Genomic DNA, 18,096 nt, shown 5'->3' on the forward strand with positions numbered 1-18,096 from the left:
TAAAGCTAATATTGCGGCCATACTTACAGTTGGGATGTCAGTTGTCGGGATTCCGGCGTTAGTCTCCTGGCCCATTCAGAGCTCCGATGTCAGGAATCTGAAAGGTGTCGTATTCCGGCGTCAGTATTTCGGTGGCTGGGATCCCGACTGCCGGCATCTTGACTGCATCCCTCCAGCAGTGTTTTGATGTGAGGCTTTTAGATTGATTGACTGCCACAGTCTGGATGAATGGAGTGCAAGCAATTTGTCCTCCTACAAGCACTTCAGAGCTTGTAGAAGGACAAAGTGCTTGCAAGCACTCTCTGTGCTACAGGAGGCGATCGCGGCAGGCAGTGCTGGAGGAGCAGAAAAATGTATACCAATAGGTAATAGATCGGGCGCTGAAGGTTGCCGCACCTCTAATGCTGCTGCTAATTATAATGGGGTAGTCACACCCAAAAATATGGCAAAACACAAACAAACAGTAGCAGCGCTAATTGAATTACTAACACATAAGGATTGAGTGATAAAACTTTCTATTTAATATAATGGCAATCTTTAGCCTAATAAAAACGAATATACACAGCTCATAAACTAAAATAATTAAAATGGGTCTCAGCTTTAAATTGCCTCTGGTAAGCAGTCCGTTCCTATTTGGTGAACTGGATAAGCAGATGAACGACTTATGAAAAAAGACTGACTGCGCAGTCAAAACATCCAACTTTACCAATGCCGCTAGAGGTGAAGTCCCTTGGAAATTTTTGATGTAAATGAACGTCCAAGCGGGTTCCTCAATATTTTGCGGTGTCCTTTTCCTTAAGGCGGTGAATTGTTGGATGTCAGAGAATTACTTCCTCAATTTATCTGCAACAGTGAACGTCCAGTTCTGGTCCGGATGTAGGCAATGTAGAGTGGCAAATGATGACCCAACAGTTAGTTCCTGACGCGTTTCGCTGTACACACTACAGCTTTTTCAAAGGATAACTTTATGGCTGAGCTGGTCTGATATTTATACCAGTATTGATGACCAAACAGTCTACACCTGTTCACTCAATCCTTTCAATATACAAATACAGTGTTCAAAACATATACAAATTGTAATAATTATGCTCTATTTACAATTCAAGGACAGACACACATGGTTAAAATCTATTATTTCTATTATATCTTATACAATTTTGGAATTCATAGTATCTTAATTTAAATACTTCCGGGTGAAATCATCATGTGACATATACTTCTTAATAATACACTGGTTATTTCCTCATTATTTTTATTATATGAAGATCTTTATTCATACACACACAGAAATGCTCAAATTCCGAATAAAATAAATCATTTTAAACATTAAGTCCAATTACGTCTCATGTGTTTATGGGCACTTCCGGGTACATTGACCCGTTGTATTTCCGCCTCGTGGAGCGCATCAAGACAATGCTGTTTCCTTTTCCGCTCACGAGGCGCAACACAATTGCCCACAAGTCTCCGCTCTCGGTCCACGAAATGTGGATTAGTAATTTCACTGTTCTACAGCTTCTTGAAGAAGCTGTAGAACAGTGAAATTACTAATCCACATTTCGTTAGTATTGGTGTCACGTGACCGGCATACAATCGGTCCTTTATTAAAATAGTTAAAGCTTTGAGATTCTCCTACGGGACTCCGTAATCTGGTCACATGATCGGACTCAATGAGTCAGGTGACCGAGAGCGGAGACTTGTGGGCAATTGTGTTGCGCCTCGTGAGCGGAAAAGGAAACAGCATCGTCTTGATGCGCTCCACGAGGCGGAAATACAACGGGTCAATGTACCCGGAAGTGCCCATAAACACATGAGACGCAATTGGACTTAATGTTTAAAATGATTTATTTTATTCGGAATTTGAGCATTTCTGTGTGTGTATGAATAAAGATCTTCATATAATAAAAATAATGAGGAAATAACCAGTGTATTATTAAGAAGTATATGTCACATGATGATTTCACCCGGAAGTATTTAAATTAAGATACTATGAATTCCAAAATTGTATAAGATATAATAGAAATAATAGATTTTAACCATGTGTGTCTGTCCTTGAATTGTAAATAGAGCATAATTATTACAATTTGTATATGTTTTGAACACTGTATTTGTATATTGAAAGGATTGAGTGAACAGGTGTAGACTGTTTGGTCATCAATACTGGTATAAATATCAGACCAGCTCAGCCATAAAGTTATCCTTTGAAAAAGCTGTAGTGTGTACAGCGAAACGCGTCAGGAACTAACTGTTGGGTCATCATTTGCCACTCTACATTGCCTACATCCGGACCAGAACTGGACGCTCACTGTTGCAGATAAATTGAGGAAGTAATTCTCTGACATCCAACAATTCACCGCCTTAAGGAAAAGGACACCGCAAAATATTGAGGAACCCGCTTGGACGTTCATTTACATCAAAAATTTCCAAGGGACTTCACCTCTAGCGGCATTGGTAAAGTTGGATGTTTAGACTGCGCAGTCAGTCTTTTTTCATAAGTCGTTCATCTGCTTATCCAGTTCACCAAATAGGAACGGACTGCTTACCAGAGGCAATTTAAAGCTGAGACCCATTTTAATTATTTTAGTTTATGAGCTGTGTATATTCATTTTTATTAGGCTAAAGATTGCCATTATATTAAATAGAAAGTTTTATCACTCAATCCTTATGTGTTAGTAATTCAATTAGCGCTGCTACTGTTTGTTAGTGCTGGAGGAGCAGCTGGCCAAGGGAGCCAGGCAAAAGGCTTTATCACCACTGTACACTATTTAACTAAAGGTTAACACAGAAGCTTGAAGCGATTTCTTTTGCGTTACCATTGTTAGTAATGCTTGCCACCATCCCCACAGGCATCTAGAACTTTTAGCCAAATTAGGGGTCTATATACTAAGCCTTGGATGCAGATAAAGTGGACAGATAAAGTACCAGCCAATCAGCTCCTAACTGCATGTCACAGGCTGGGTTTGAAAAATGACAGGAGCTGGTTGGCTGGTACTTTATCTCCATCCACTTTATCTCCACCCAAGGCTTAGTATATAGGAACCCTTAGGGCTGTTTCACATTACCCGGTTTACACCCGATGGCAAAAAGCCGGACAAACTTTGTCCGGCTGTTTGCCATCCGGCAGAGTCTTTCACACACAACGGCTTTAAGCCGTGTGTAATGTTGTGCGCATGCGCAGCAGCAACGGCGACTAAAAAAAACGTTGTGTGTGAAAGCTTCCCTTCACACACACGGTTCTCTGCCTACAAAGACGGCACGGCCTGGCAGCCGGACCTTTCAGTGGATATTTCCGGCTGCTGGGCCGGGGCCGTGCCGTGTGAAAAAGCCATCCGGCTTTTTCCCGCCTGGCAAAAGCTGGCGAGTGTGAAACAGCCTTTAGGGAGACATTTACTAGGCAGTGATAAGAGCAGAGAAATTGCCCATGGCAACCAATCAGCACTGAAGTAACATCTATAATTTGCATACTCTAAAATGATACAGAGCTGCTGATTGGTTGATGGGGCCACTTCTCCACTAGCTCACTTCTCCTCTCTTATCACTGCTTAGTAAATGTTCCCCATAGTGAGTTATGAAAAGCTTTGCTCTTCACTGCAAACTAGTGCCATCCTGAGATCATCTTGTGCAAGGGAACCTAGCAGAATGGGTGGTCTTCAGTTTGCCGGCGGCCGGGCTACCGACGACCAGCATACTGGCGCCGGAATCCCGACCGCCGGCATACCGACAGCTTTTCTCCCTCTTGGTTCACGACCCCCCTGGAGGGAGAATTGCGCCACCGTGCCCGCAGCGTGGCGAGGCCACAAGGGGCTCATTTGCGCTCGCCCAGCTGTCGGTATGCCGGCGGTCGGGATTACGGCGCCGGTATGCTGGCCGCCGGGAGCCCGGCCGCCGGCATAACATACTACACCCAGCAGAATAGATGCACAGACCATAGCCACCCATCTTCCTTTTCCCAACAGTGTACTGCTGCCAGTGAAAGGCACGTTTCCCTTGCTGAGAGGGGATGGGAGTTTGCTGAGGATCACAGAGGAGTCATGTCATTGTAAATTGCTACAGTATACCAATGTGCAGCTATACATAACGTTAGTTACTGCAGTCTGTTGCCCACCCATGGTAATTAAACCCCTAAGACTTTGGAGACTGCCAGGAGATGCACTGTCAGGATATGCATTTGCAAAGTAATAAAACTGTAACATCAGTAAAAGGATTGTTACATAAAATTAGTTTCAATCTTTGCTCAACTTGATCTTGTACAGTGTGTGTGTGTGTGTGTGTGTGTGTGTGTGTGTGTGTGTGTGTGCGTTTTTTTTTGTTTTTTTGCCATAGGTTTATCCCAACATAAGAGTTCTAATCAGCTGTACATTCATTCACAAGTTGATTGTAATTACATAGAAGGAATGATCTACACTGACATTAGACTTATAGACTTTTGTATTATTTTGACAAGTAATAGCATCTAATTAGCAACTTTATAAAGATCCTGTCTGTGTTTAACAGACATCTCATCACTGGCAACATACTATAAGGGTCCCCTACAATGAATGATATTCTCTCAAAAATATGTTTTCAACAATTAAACAATACCGTGTTTTTAGACAAAAGGTAGGATCAGACAGGAGTGAATTGGAAACAGGGAAAAGTAACACCCCTTTCACATCACCAATGCCGGGTCCCACTCGGAAATTGGAAACGGGTCCTTCCCGGGTTGGATTCGGCATTGGACCCTACACACTGCCATCCCGACCTGGCAATATGCTGAGTCGGGTTGCCATCTGTAGACGGGGACTGCAGCATCATGGGGGAGCGGACGCAGCGCTGGAGATGAGCTCATCTCCGCGCCGCCTCTCCTTATGTAGTGAACGTGTTTCGGGTCGCATCGACCCAGGAACCTGTTCACGCTGCCACTGACCCAGTGTTCAACCCAGGAACAACACTGCTTTATTCCCGGGTTGAATTACCGGGTCAGGCGGGAATTCTCCAGTCCGATTAAAAATGCCTACTCATGGTAGCTGCCTGGGATTGGGGGGGGGGGGGGGGGGGGTGTTTATGAGAAACTGGGGAGACTTGAATTGACTATTTCGTTAGCAGAAACATACAGAAGAATGTTAGTGGGCAAATGGAAACTAATACATATTTAAAAGTGTTAAAAAAGTAAATTAAGGTAAAAAGCTTACACATTTTAATTTAGTTTCAAGGGAATTAAATAAAAAAAAATTAAAAACGATGATTGTGAGGTAATTTGCAGCCATTTTAAAGTAGAAAAAGCCAATGCAATTATTTTTGGCTTAAATAAATGCTTTCATTAAATTTGGGGTACATAGTCGAACGAAAAAGCTGATTTTGGGGTAATGTGAAGCCATTTATTTATTTATTTTTACACATACGAAAAGATGGCCCTGATGCTGGGGGCCACCCAGCATGCAAATACCCAGCAGCGATACGATCACAATGTAATACTGTAGGCCAGCAAAATAGATTTAAATCTTACATCATAATAGAAACGGCAGAGATCTCAGTTACATACCTTTGCAAACATATAGTAAGCCATCAGCCATGTCAAGGTGTCTCTGCTTTGGTGGACCTAAGCTACGTGATAACAGCACCTGTTTTGAACAGACTGGCTTTCTCCATGTTTTCTACATCACAGTATTTAAGGCAGTATGTTGATTTACCTTCCATCCCGACTGCCCTACGAAATAGAGTTGAGAATTATGACTTGAAAACCAAATCAAAAGTCATCCAGGAAACAAGTTATTTTAAATTGGTGGTGGTGGTGAGGATTTTCTGCTGCATTTGATTAATTCAAAGATATTTGAATATTATCTTACATGGCCAAGTCTGCAGCTTGGATCTGGTCAGTGTTCATGGAACGAAGACTGCAGAAAAATGTCTTGAAATTTTGAAAACATTTAAATGAGTTTAATGCAACAATTTAAAGTTATATTGTCACAGTCATCACAGACAGTCCAATTGCAAGTTAGAAAACTTGTAGGTGCTGAACACTAGTTATGTTGTCGGGATGTAGTCAGGATCCCGGCGGTCAGAATACCGTCGCCGGGATCCTAACCGCCGGAATGCCGGCAGCGTCGCCACAGCTATTTTCGCAACACACATGGAGTGGGAATAGAACCTGTGGTGAGCGCAGCGAGCCATTGAGCCCTCATCGTGGCGAGCGCAGTGATCCACCAAGCCCGCATCGTGGCAAGCGCAGCGAGCCCCCAGGGTGTTTTGTTGCGCTTGCCCCCCTGCTGGCATTCTGGCGATCGAGATCCCAGTATCGGTATTCTGACCGCCAGGATCCCAACCGCCGGGATCCAGTACCCAACCCGTGTTGTCTAGTGCATGGTCTTCACCTTGCAGTTTCTGATGTTCTCTAAGAAAAGGGTGCTACTGAATGTTCACAATCTACAAGGCCCTCTTCATCCATAACAATGGCTGATCTGCCTTTCTCTTTTATAGATAATAATAATAATTTTATTTATATAGCACTCTTTCTCCAATAGGACTCAAGGCGCTTTACAGATACATAGCATAATATAGTACAGAAAATAAAGTACAGAACAGCTTTTCATAAAATACAGAAGCATGAAGATACTAAAGGGACAATTATGGGAATGCTTGAGTAAAAAGGAAAGTCTTGAGTCTACTTTTGAAGGATTCTATAGTTGGGGCCTCTCGCACTGTGTGGGGAATGAGTTCCATAGAGTCGGAGCCGCATGACTGAAAGCTTGACCCCCAGATGAAATACGAGAGATTCTAGGTACTGCTAAAAGTCCTTCATCTACAGATCGCAGTAATCGAGTGGGGCAGTATGGGGTCAGTAGCTGCTTCAGGTACCTTGGGCCCTGGTCATGTAGTGCTTTGAAACTCAGTAAGCCAATCTTGTAGATGATTCGCCATCTTACAGGCAGCCAGTGAAGGGAGTAGAGTATGGGTGTTATGTGGCTAGAACGGGCCTGGTCGGTTAACAGCCTGACATCAATGATGATCATCATCATCATATAACTCTGCCTAAAATAGATGAAGGTGATGAGGAGTCTGACACTGGCACAGCTGAATTAGCAGATGATATCGCAACTCAAGATATGGACATGGGTTTAACCATACTTAGCATAGAACCTGAAAGTTCTTTCTCTAGCTAGTTTGTTTCCTCACAGAACTGAGGTATTGGTCTAGTTTGAACCAAAGTTTTATCTGCGTGGGTTTCCTGCAGGTGCTCCAGTTTCCTCCAACAATTAAAAATCATACTGGTAGATTTATTGGCTTCTGACACAAAAGTAATCCTAGTGTGTATGCATGATGATGTGGTATGGGGTATTGATTGTTCCACTGGGGAAGGGACTTTTGTGAATGACTTAATATTCTCTGTAAAGTTTTACATATTATATGTGCTCTAACTAAATAATTGTTCATAATTTATAAATAAGCATTACATTGTCATCTGTTACAGTACTACAGGGGTGAGCCAAGCAATTTTGGGACGTCCTACCTGCTGCCATACAGTTCATAGCCATGGCTGGCGACATTGAGGTAGGCTGCAGATACTCTTTGTTATTCTGATTGTATTTTATTATAAACACAGTTGGAATGGGCAGGGAGTAACTTCATGACTACACAGTTACAGGGTACGTTGTTATACCCAGTAGATGAGTCTTCGCATTCACCAATCAGTGCTGGGGGGGTCATAGTTTACTGATTGGTGGATGATCCAGTCAGAGTGCCAGAAGCTGTCTGCTCTTTATGGTTGCATTCCAGTTCATACCTGCTGTCCAGTATGCTAAGAAACAGTGTAGGAACATGGGAGGGGAAAATAATTAATTCTGCCATGAAAGAGATTGTAGAGAACTGCGTATTGGTCTGTATAGTAAAGCTATCATAATTCTGAGGTCGGCATAGAAAAGCAACTACAGCTTGATAAATAGCACAATCTCAACATCACTATTCATTGTATGGGGGCAATGTGCTCTAATTCTGCCATTAATACAGACAATAAATCTACCTTGATAAGTAGTACCTACTTTAATTACCTTTTCCGCAAGCTTAGCAGGGTGAAAAAGCAAAGGTTAGACATGCCGCCACTAATGATAGCTTACAGCATAGTTGTTACATTTTCTGCTACCCCTAGGTCAGCGGTGCAGCAAGGCACACTACAGCCAAGTGGCAGTGATGCCACAATCAATTCACTGTGGCACCACTATACAAGGGTGTAGTATGTTTCTCCGGCGCTTAGGATCCGGCGCCTAGCATACCTGCACCGGGATCCTGACCACCGGAATGCCGGCAGGGGGGCAAGCGCAAAAGAGCCCCTTGCGGGCTCACTGCGCTCTCCACGCGCACAACGCTATTTATTCTCCCTCCAGGGGTGTCGTGGACACCTCCAAGAGGACGAATTGTAGTCGGTATACCGGCGGTCGGGATTCCGGCGCCGGTATGCTGAGCGACGGGATCCCGACAGCCGGTATATCAAGTGCCACCCCTATACAATAGAGCAAATGCCAGCACAGTAAAGAGAGGGATTGGCCATGATGACACAATTTAATGTGAATTGCTGGTGATATTTCAGTGCAGATTCTAACAACTCTGGTGGCTTTATAATGCAGACCCCCCACAAATCTCTGATGAATAGCTAACACCATCTTCAGATGACGTTAGTAGTTTCTTTCCTTTTTAAAGAACCTTTCAGAGTGCAAAGTAAAAATCCATTCAGATACTTTCACTCCCTTCAGCTATGCCAGTATGTTTGCATGACCGAAAGTTGTGCATTGGCAGTAATTTTGATGGGACAGGATCAAGTAGTGTAAATCTTGAAAGTACATATGGAATGCTACCGAAAATGAAAATAATTTGTTTTGTCCTTCTTTTCTAAATATTACCGCGTAAATATGGTGTCATGTATTAAAATATTTTAACATTTGTGTGTCAGATGAAAATGGTGATGCTGAGGTCATCTTATTTGTAGGCCACCATTTTTGATGAGTCATATGTATGTAATTATTCTAAGTCATATGTACGTTTGCCAGATCTGTCTTTCTGTGAAGTGGGCATTGCAGGACAGGAACTGGGTGTCAACAATGCGATTACATGAAGCAGGGAATATCAGGGAATTGTTACAGTCATGCCAGCACTCTGGAAGCTGTTAGACAGCCACTTCCAGGACAGTGTGATGCTTGCCATGCTCGATGACACCATCTGAGGGGGTGACACGAAAGTAGCAGAGCAGCTCTGCTATATTGGTGTCATCCCCCAACCCACTAGTGATGCCACTATTCAGATGGATCTCATGCACCTAGCATGGAGCTGGTGCAAGTGCCAATACTAATAATGATGCTTGCAGTTGTGGGTGGAGTGGCTTCCTACTAAAAGCTGCATGGATCCTCTTATTAGCCCTACAGCAAGCATAAATCAAGCTTCTGCAACTTCCCACAAATATAGCCATTTTGCGCTCAACTCAGAATCAGCCCCATAGAGCAAAGCAAGAGAAAAACAGATGGCTATAAAGAGAGGGTTTGCTGATATAGCATACATTTTTTTGATCGATCCTGAATACAGTATGATGTATCAGTAGGATTGATCTAGAATTCACAATGCTAGCAGAAACTGCATGTCTGATCTTTCCCTAAATCCCAACATGGGTAACCTTTCCCTAAATCCCCAACTGTGCATGTGAGAAAATAATGATTCTCAATATTATTTCAATGATTTTTGATTCTACTAAATACATTTATGCCAATTCCATATCGATACAAAAGATCGATATGGGGCTGCTGATTGCCCATCTCTAGCTTTCATTAATTCAGTGCCCCTGTGTGGGGGATAAATATAGAGAGCACTGATTCTTCATGATCTTGTAGACCTACCACATAAAAGACTGACTTGGGACAGCACTGTTGGTGTAATGGTTAGCATTACTGCCTCACAGCACTGAGGTCTCAGTTTGAATTCCCACAACAGCCCTAAATGTTTGGAGTGTGTATATTCTCCCCGTGCTTGCATGGGCCTCCTCTGGCTACTCCAATTTTCTCCAACAATGCAAAATTTTACTGGTAAGTTAATTGGCTCCCAACAAAAATGAACAATATACAGTACTAGTGTGTATTTGTGTGTACATGTGGTAGGGAATATAGGGGTCTATTAACTAAGCCTTGGAGAGAGAGAACGTACCAGCCAATCATCTCTTAACTGCCATGTTATGGACTGTGTTTGAAAAATTAGTCAAGAGCTTATTTGTTGGTACTTAATCTTTCTCCAATTAATTAGTCTCCAAGGCGTAGTACATAGAACCCATAGATTGTAAGATCCACTGATGAAGGGACTGATGTACTGTAAATGGCCATATATTCCAGTATCAAAGGTAGCATTTTAATCATATATCAATAAATAAATACAAACTGAATATACATGCACATACAGACTTTTTGTTTTTTTGGAATGTGGAAAAAAGTTAAATGAGGTAAATGTGGAATAAGAAGAAAAAAAATCTGTGCTATACAGTAACTGTAAGTGATAGTGATCAGAGGAGATTTGATGCTTTAGAAAAATGCATTTGGGGAGATCTGAGGGACATTAAAGATCATGTGGGAATATCTGATGTTTGGAAAGTTTTGTTGGGCATTTAAGAAACATATTGGGAGATGTGATTAAAATATATAGAGAGAGAGATTATAGATTTTATAACCGTATATTATGATGGGTCCAAAACTATGAAACAGAACCCCATTTTTTTAAAAAAAAGCAAATGATGGCTATATAGTGATGAAGGTGTGTGATATAGACCCACAGTCCAGATCATGCAAAAAGTTAGTGCAAATTCATGTCAGACTCTGTCCACAGTTGTTAGTTGAATATTGCATGCATAAATATATAATAGCCTTTAATAAAGCCCAAAGCAAAATTGCAATAGATTAATAGATGGGTGAAAAACCATCCGAAGCAGAGTATAAAGTCACAGCTGATGCGTTTCCAAATTAGTGCATTTTAGATCACTTTAACTTGTTAGTAGATAGCAAGCACTCACAGCTTAATGCATACCCCGTCAGCATGGGTTAATAGAAGGACACTGGAATCTTGGTTGGCTTACTGTGCAATGATCACACCCAGTAGCTGCAAACTATACTGGGAAAAGATTCCCCCTCAAGCGGCAGAAAGTGCTGTATACCGCCGTAGCTTGTCCGGGGTCCCGCCGCACCAAGTCCGTTTGATGGATGTCCCACCAATGGTCAAAAAGGTCACAGCCGTGCATAAAGAGCAACCTCAACGCGTTTCTCCGCCTCTATACTCGGCGGCTTCCTGAGGAACTTACACAAAAATGATGGAAATAAAAAGGGTTACAAAATACATATGCAAATGTGTATTCAAAATAAAAGAAACACACCGTATTACACTCAGCTTATTCTAAGTGGGGGGTTCATGGCAGGAAATTTAAGTCCAGGCTTCAACTTAGAATTGATGCCCCAAAGTTATCCACAAGGCAAATTGTTGCTATACTTATTAACAACTTTTCCACTCCCCATAGTGATGTTATGACCATGTCCCTGATGACTAGCTGGTCAGTAATAACACAGGGCTCATGCCAGGACATTTCCACGTAACTTTTAACCTATGTACAAATAAGTGTACATCATTTTCCCTGTGTAGTAGCCACATAATATGTGGTATGTTCACATTCTCTATTATTTAAGCTATAAAGTAACTGTAAACAAGAGTGCTTTGATTGGATAGATACCTCATTCCTCTCAAACCATAACCCCCAAATCACATCTAACCTGTACACAAACGTCAGATATTTTTATATGATTTCTGAAGCTCCCAACTATTGTAAAAATCTAATTATATCTAGTGATGTGCACCGGAAATTTTTCGGGTTTTGGTTTTGGATTCGGTTCCGCGGCCGTGTTTTGGATTCGGACGCGTTTTGGCAAAACCTCCCTGAAAATTTTTTGTCGGATTCGGGTGTGTTTTGGATTCGGGTGGTTTTTTTTACAAAAAACCCTCAAAAACAGCTTAAATCATAGAATTTGGGGGTCATTTTGATCCCAAGTATTATTAACCTCAATATCCATAATTTACACTCATTTTCAGTCTATTCTGAACACCTCACACCTCACAATATTATTTTTAGTCCTAAAATTTGCACCGAGGTCGCTGGATGGCTAAGCTAAGCGACACAAGTGGCCGACACTGACACCTGGCCCATCTAGGAGTGGCACTGCAGTGTCAGGCAGGATGGCACTTCAAAAAAATAGTCCCCAAACAGCACATGATGCAAAGAAAAAAAGAGGCGCACCAAGGTCACTGTGTGACTAAGCTAAGCGACACAAGTTGCCGACACAAACACCTGGCCCATCTAGGAGTGGCACTGCAGTGTCAGACAGGATGGCACTTCAAAAAAATAGTCCCCAAACAGCACATGATGCAAAGAAAAAAAGAGGCGCAGTGAGGTAGCTGTGTGACTAAGCTAAGCGACCCAAGTGGCCGACACAAACACCTGGCCCATCTAGGAGTGGCACTGCAGTGTCAGGCAGGATGGCACTTCAAAAAAATAGTCCCCAAACAGCACATGATGCAAAGAAAAAAAAAGAGGCGCACCAAGGTCGCTGTGTGACTAAGCTAAGCGACACAAGTGGCCGACACAAACACCTGGCCCATCTAGGAGTGGCACTGCAGTGTCAGGCAGGATGGCACTTCAAAAAAATAGTCCCTAAACAGCACATGATGCAAAGAAAAAAAGAGGCGCACTAAGGTCGCTGTGTGACTAAGCTAAGCGACACAAGTGGCCTGACACAAACACCTGGCCCATCTAGGAGTGGCACTGCAGTGTCAGGCAGGATGGCACTTCAAAAAATAGTCCCCAAACAGCACATGATGCAAAGAAAAAAAGAGGCGCACCAAGGTCACTGTGTGACTAAGCTAAGCGACCCAAGTGGCCGACACAAACACCTGGCCCATCTAGGAGTGGCACTGTAGTATCAGGCAGGATGGCACTTCAAAAAAATAGTCCCCAAACAGCACATGATGCAAAGAAAAAAAGAGGCGCACCAAGGTCTCTGTGTGACTAAGCTAAGCGACACAAGTGGCCGACACAAACACCTGGCCCATCTAGGAGTGGCACTGCAGTTTTCTAGCGAGAGGATGAGTGCTTCCATCCTCATGTGAATCTGAACCACTAGCCATGAACATAGGCCAGGGCTTCAGCCGTTCCTTGCCACTCCGTGCCGTAAATGGCATATTGGCAAATTTACGCTTCTCATCAGACGCTTTCAATTTTGATTTTTGGGTCATTTTACTGAACTTTTGTTTTTTTGATTTTACATGCTCTCTACTATGACATTGGGCATCGGCCTTGGCAGACGACGTTGATGGCATTTCATCGTCTCGGCCATGACTAGTGGCAGCAGCTTCAGCACGAGGTGGAAGTGGATCTTGATCTTTCCCTATTTTAACCTCCACATTTTTGTTCTCCATTTTTTAATGTGTGGAATTATATGCCAGTATCAATAGCAATGGCCTACTACTATATATACTGCGCACAACTGAAATGCACCACAGGTATGGATGGATAGTATACTTGACGACACAGAGGTAGGTAGAGCAGTGGCCTTCCGTACCGTACTGCTATATATACTGGTGGTCACTGTCAGCAAACTGCAAAACTAAAATGCACCACATTATAGAATCTAGATAGATAGTATACTTGATGACACAGAGGTAGGTAGAGCAGTGGCCTTCCGTACCGTACTGCTATATATACTGGTGGTCACTGTCAGTAAACTGCAAAACTAAAATGCACCACAGGTATAGAATCTAGATGGATAGTATACTTGACGACACAGAGGTAGGTAGAGCAGTGGCCTTCCGTACCGTACTGCTATATATACTGGTGGTCACTGTCAGCAAACTACAAAACTAAAATGCACCACAGGTGTAGAATCTAGATGGATAGTATACTTGACGACACAGAGGTAGGTAGAGCAGTGGCTTTCCGTACCGTACTGCTATATATACTGGTGGTCACTGTCAGCAAACTGCAAAACTAAAATGCACCACAGGAATAGAATCTAGATGGATAGTATACTTGACGACACAGAGGTAGGTAGAGCAGTGGCCTTCCGCACCGTACTGCTATATATACTGGTGGTCACTGTCCGCAAACTGCAAAACTAAAATGCACCACAGGTATAGAATCTAGATGGATAGTATACTTGACGACACAGAGGTAGGTAGAGCAGTGGCCTTCCGTACCGTACTGCGATATATACTGGTGGTCACTGTCAGCAAACTGCAAAACTAAAAAGCACCACAGGTATAGAATCTAGATGGATAGTATACTTGACGACACAGAGGTAGGTAGAGCAGTGGCCTTCCGTACCGTACTGCTATATATACTGGTGGTCACTGTCAGCAAAACTCTGCACTGTACTCCTCGTATATAATACTGCTGGTCCCCAGTCCCCACAATAAAGCAGTGTGAGCACAGATATATGCAGCACACTGAGCACAGATATGGAGCGTTTTTCAGGCAGACAACGTATAATACTGGTGGTCACTGGTCAGCAAAACTCTGCACTGTACTCCTCCTATATAATACTGCTGGTCCCCAGTCCCCACAATAAAGCAGTGTGAGCACAGATATATGCAGCACACTGAGCACAGATATGGAGCGTTTTTCAGGCAGACAACGTATAATACTGGTGGTCACTGGTCAGCAAAACTCTGCACTGTACTCCTCCTATATAATACTTCTGGTCCCCAGTCCCCACAATAAAGCAGTGTGAGCACAGATATATGCAGCACACTGAGCACAGATATGGAGCGTTTTTCAGACAGAGAACGGATAAAACTGGTGGTCACTGATCAGCAAAACTCTGCACTGTACTCCTCCTATATAATACAGCTTCTCCCCAGTCCCCACAATTAAGCAATAAGCACAAATATTTGCATCAACATTAATAAACGGAGAGGACGCCAGCCACGTCCTCTCCCTAACATTTCCAATGCACAAATGAAAATGGCGGCGACGCGCGGCTGCTTATATAGAATCCGAATCTAGCGAGAAACCGACAGCGGGATGATGACGTTCGGGCGCGCTCGGGTTAACCGAGCCATACGGGAGAATCCGAGTATGCCTCGGACCCGTGTACAATGGGTGAAGTACGGGGGGGGGGGGGATTCGGTTCCCGAGGAACCGAACCCGCTCATCACTAATTATATCAGGATATATAACGTATGTTTTTTAATTAGGGTTAGTATGTTCCTGCTTAGTATGTTCCTGCTTAGTATGAGCACACCTTTTGATGAGACTGCTGTTTGAATACCATTGCTGTTTTTGTGCCCAAAGATGGCTTTCATGTACACTCTAACTGGCTCCATGGCATCTATATGTAGACATGGCTGAAATGGCTTTTGTTTATCTCATCCTTGCCGACTTTAAATATCTCCTCTCCGGGAGTAGCCCGGAGAGGAGGCACTGCAGGAGACTTTGGGAGGCGGGGCCGGGCTATGACATCATTAAGCCCCACCCCCACACCGGGAAACGCTGCAATTTGCGGGTGTGCGGGTAGGGGGCGAGGCTGAAATGACACGATTTGCGTAATTTTAACCCCTTCCCCACCCCATGGACTCGCGTATACAGGAGTTTATCTCCATCCTGCTCGCATCACTAGGGTGCGAGCAGGATGCGGGATACCTGCCTACTCTTCCGGGGGTGCGGGGGGCTACCCCAATAAACGGGAGCCTCCCGCAGCTTCCAGGAGAGTAGGCAAGTATAGTTTATCTGTCTCCTCTCCAGGTTATTGTTTTCCTGTCCACAGGATACCATCAGGGATGTACATACTAATGAAATTACACAAACTCCCCTCAAGTTTACTGAGTGGGATTAAAACTCATATTTGTGTGGCAAAATAGAACAGAAAATCAAAAGAACATAACTTGTGATATGCCCTAATATACCCATAATCTCTACACCTTCCCCCTTAATAGAAGGCAATGAAGATGACCCAATAAGCAATTCCCAAGGTGCCTATCCAGCATCTCCCTATCCACATTACCAAGTACACTGCACTTTTGTATGCTGGATGGTGAATACATATTCTTGTAATGCAATTTTCCATTATCACCTGCTACCTTGTGTATCCAACTGGGTGGGCTGTGGTGATTTCTTTAATGATCACATAATGCCTAGACATTCCTTCTCCACTGTGACATAGGCCACTTCTATTGGAGAAGCTTTCTGCTCAAATAAACAACTGGATGTTCCTTCCCCTTTTGTTTACCTGATTGAGAACTGTGCTAAGGCCATAGGCACCGGTATCTGTCTGCACCACACACTTCCTTTTAAATCTGGGGCTTTAAAAACTACTGGACTAGCCAGAGCAGTCAGTCCAGTTTACTACTTGTGGCCTTTTGTTCTTGGTCAGGTCTCTCAGAGGCTTTGTGAGTGTAATGTAACAAGGTACAAACTTCAGAATAACAAAAGTGCATCAAAAGAACATAACTTGCAATATGCCCTGATATACTCAGAATTTCTACATTGATGTATACACTTTTTTGATATGTTTGCATATTGGATGTGCTTGTTTATTTTTGCTGAATTTTCTGTATATACAGTGCCGATTTTTGTTTTTAAAGCCATTAAAACCACCTGCCTAATATTGTGTAGGTCCCCCTCGTGCCACCAAAACAGGTCTGAGTTGTTGAGGCATAGTAACATAGTAACATAGTATCTGAGGTTGAAAAAAGACAATTGTCCATCGAGTTCAACCTATTTGTGGTCTCCTATGCATGATGATTGACTAAAATTTCTGACTGATGCTGCTGTCAGCCGTTACATTTTATCCCTATTTATAGTAACTATAATGCATGACTATGCACCATACCCCTGGATATCCTTTTCCAATAGGAATTTATCTAACCCATTCTTAAAGGTGTTGACAGATTCCGCCATTACAACTCCCTCGGGCAGGGAATTCCAAACATGTATTGTCCTTACCGTGAAAAAGCCTTTACGCCGTATTGTGCGGAATCTCCTCTCCTCTAACCTGAGCGAGTGTCCACGAGTCCTCTGTGTTGATCTAACCAAAAACAGGTCCCGCGCAAGCTCTGTGTATTGTCCCCTTATATATTTGTAGATGTTGATCATATCCCCTCTTAGTCTCCGCTTTTCCAATGTAAACATGCCTAGTCTTTCCAGCCTTTCCTTGTATTCCATCGTCTCCATGCCTTTAATTAGTTTGGTCGCCCTCCTCTGTACCTTTTCAAGCTCCAGGATATCCTTTTTGTAGTACGGTGCCCAGAATTGTACACAGTATTCAAGGTGTGGCCTCACTAGTGATTTATATAACGGGAGTATAATGCTCTCGTCCCTAGCATCAATACCCCGTTTTATGCATGCTAATATCTTATTAGCCTTCTTTGCTGCAGTCCTACTTTGGGTACTACTGCTTAGCTTGCTATCTATGAGGACACCTAAGTTCTTTTCCAGTACAGAAACCCCTAATTTTACCCCATTTAGTAGGTAGGTGTAATTTATGTTCTTGTTACCACAGTGCATTACCTTACACTTGTCTGTGTTGAAGCGCATTCTCCATTTGGCTGCCAATGCTTCTAATTTAACTAAGTCGTTCTGAAGAGACTCGCCATCCTCCTCTGTATTTAATGGACCCCACTAGACCACTGAAGGTATCCTGTGGTATCTGATGCCAAGATGTTAGCAGCAGATCCTTTAAATCATGTAAATTATGAGGTGGGGCCACCATAAATCAGACTTGTTTTCCAATAAATCCCACAGATGCTCAATCGTATTGAGATCTGGTGAATTGTGAAGCTAAATCAACACCTTGAACTCTGTTGTGTTCCTCCTTCCATTCCTGAACAATTTTTGCAATGTGGCAGAGCTATTTATACTGCTGAAAAAGGCCACTGCCACCAGGGATTACCATTGTCATGAAGGGATGTACTTGGTCTGCAACATTGTTTAGGTAGGTGGTACGTATCAAAGTAGTGTCTACATGAATGACCAGGCCCAAGGTTCCCCAACAGAACATTGCCCAGAGCATGGCACAGCCTCTGCCACTTTCCCTCTTCCCATAGTGCATCCAAGTGCCATCT

General features: G+C 43.1%; 1 protein-coding gene across 2 annotated transcripts in view; it reads left to right on the forward strand.

Moving 5' to 3' along the window:
• Positions 1-18,096, forward strand: part of CXXC4 (CXXC finger protein 4) — a 202,931-nt gene that overhangs the window by 159,702 nt on the left and 25,133 nt on the right. The window contains exon 3 of one of the 2 annotated variants that reach the window (XM_063919371.1): positions 7,445-7,524. The exons of the other annotated variant lie outside the window; for it this stretch is intronic. Coding sequence (XP_063775441.1) covers positions 7,445-7,504 — 60 coding nt within the window. The 3' untranslated portion in view covers positions 7,505-7,524. The remainder of the gene's footprint in view (positions 1-7,444; positions 7,525-18,096) is intronic. 2 annotated transcript variants of the gene reach the window in all.

Source organism: Pseudophryne corroboree, chromosome 1, assembly GCF_028390025.1.
Source record: "Pseudophryne corroboree isolate aPseCor3 chromosome 1, aPseCor3.hap2, whole genome shotgun sequence".
NCBI lineage: Eukaryota > Metazoa > Chordata > Amphibia > Anura > Myobatrachidae > Pseudophryne > Pseudophryne corroboree.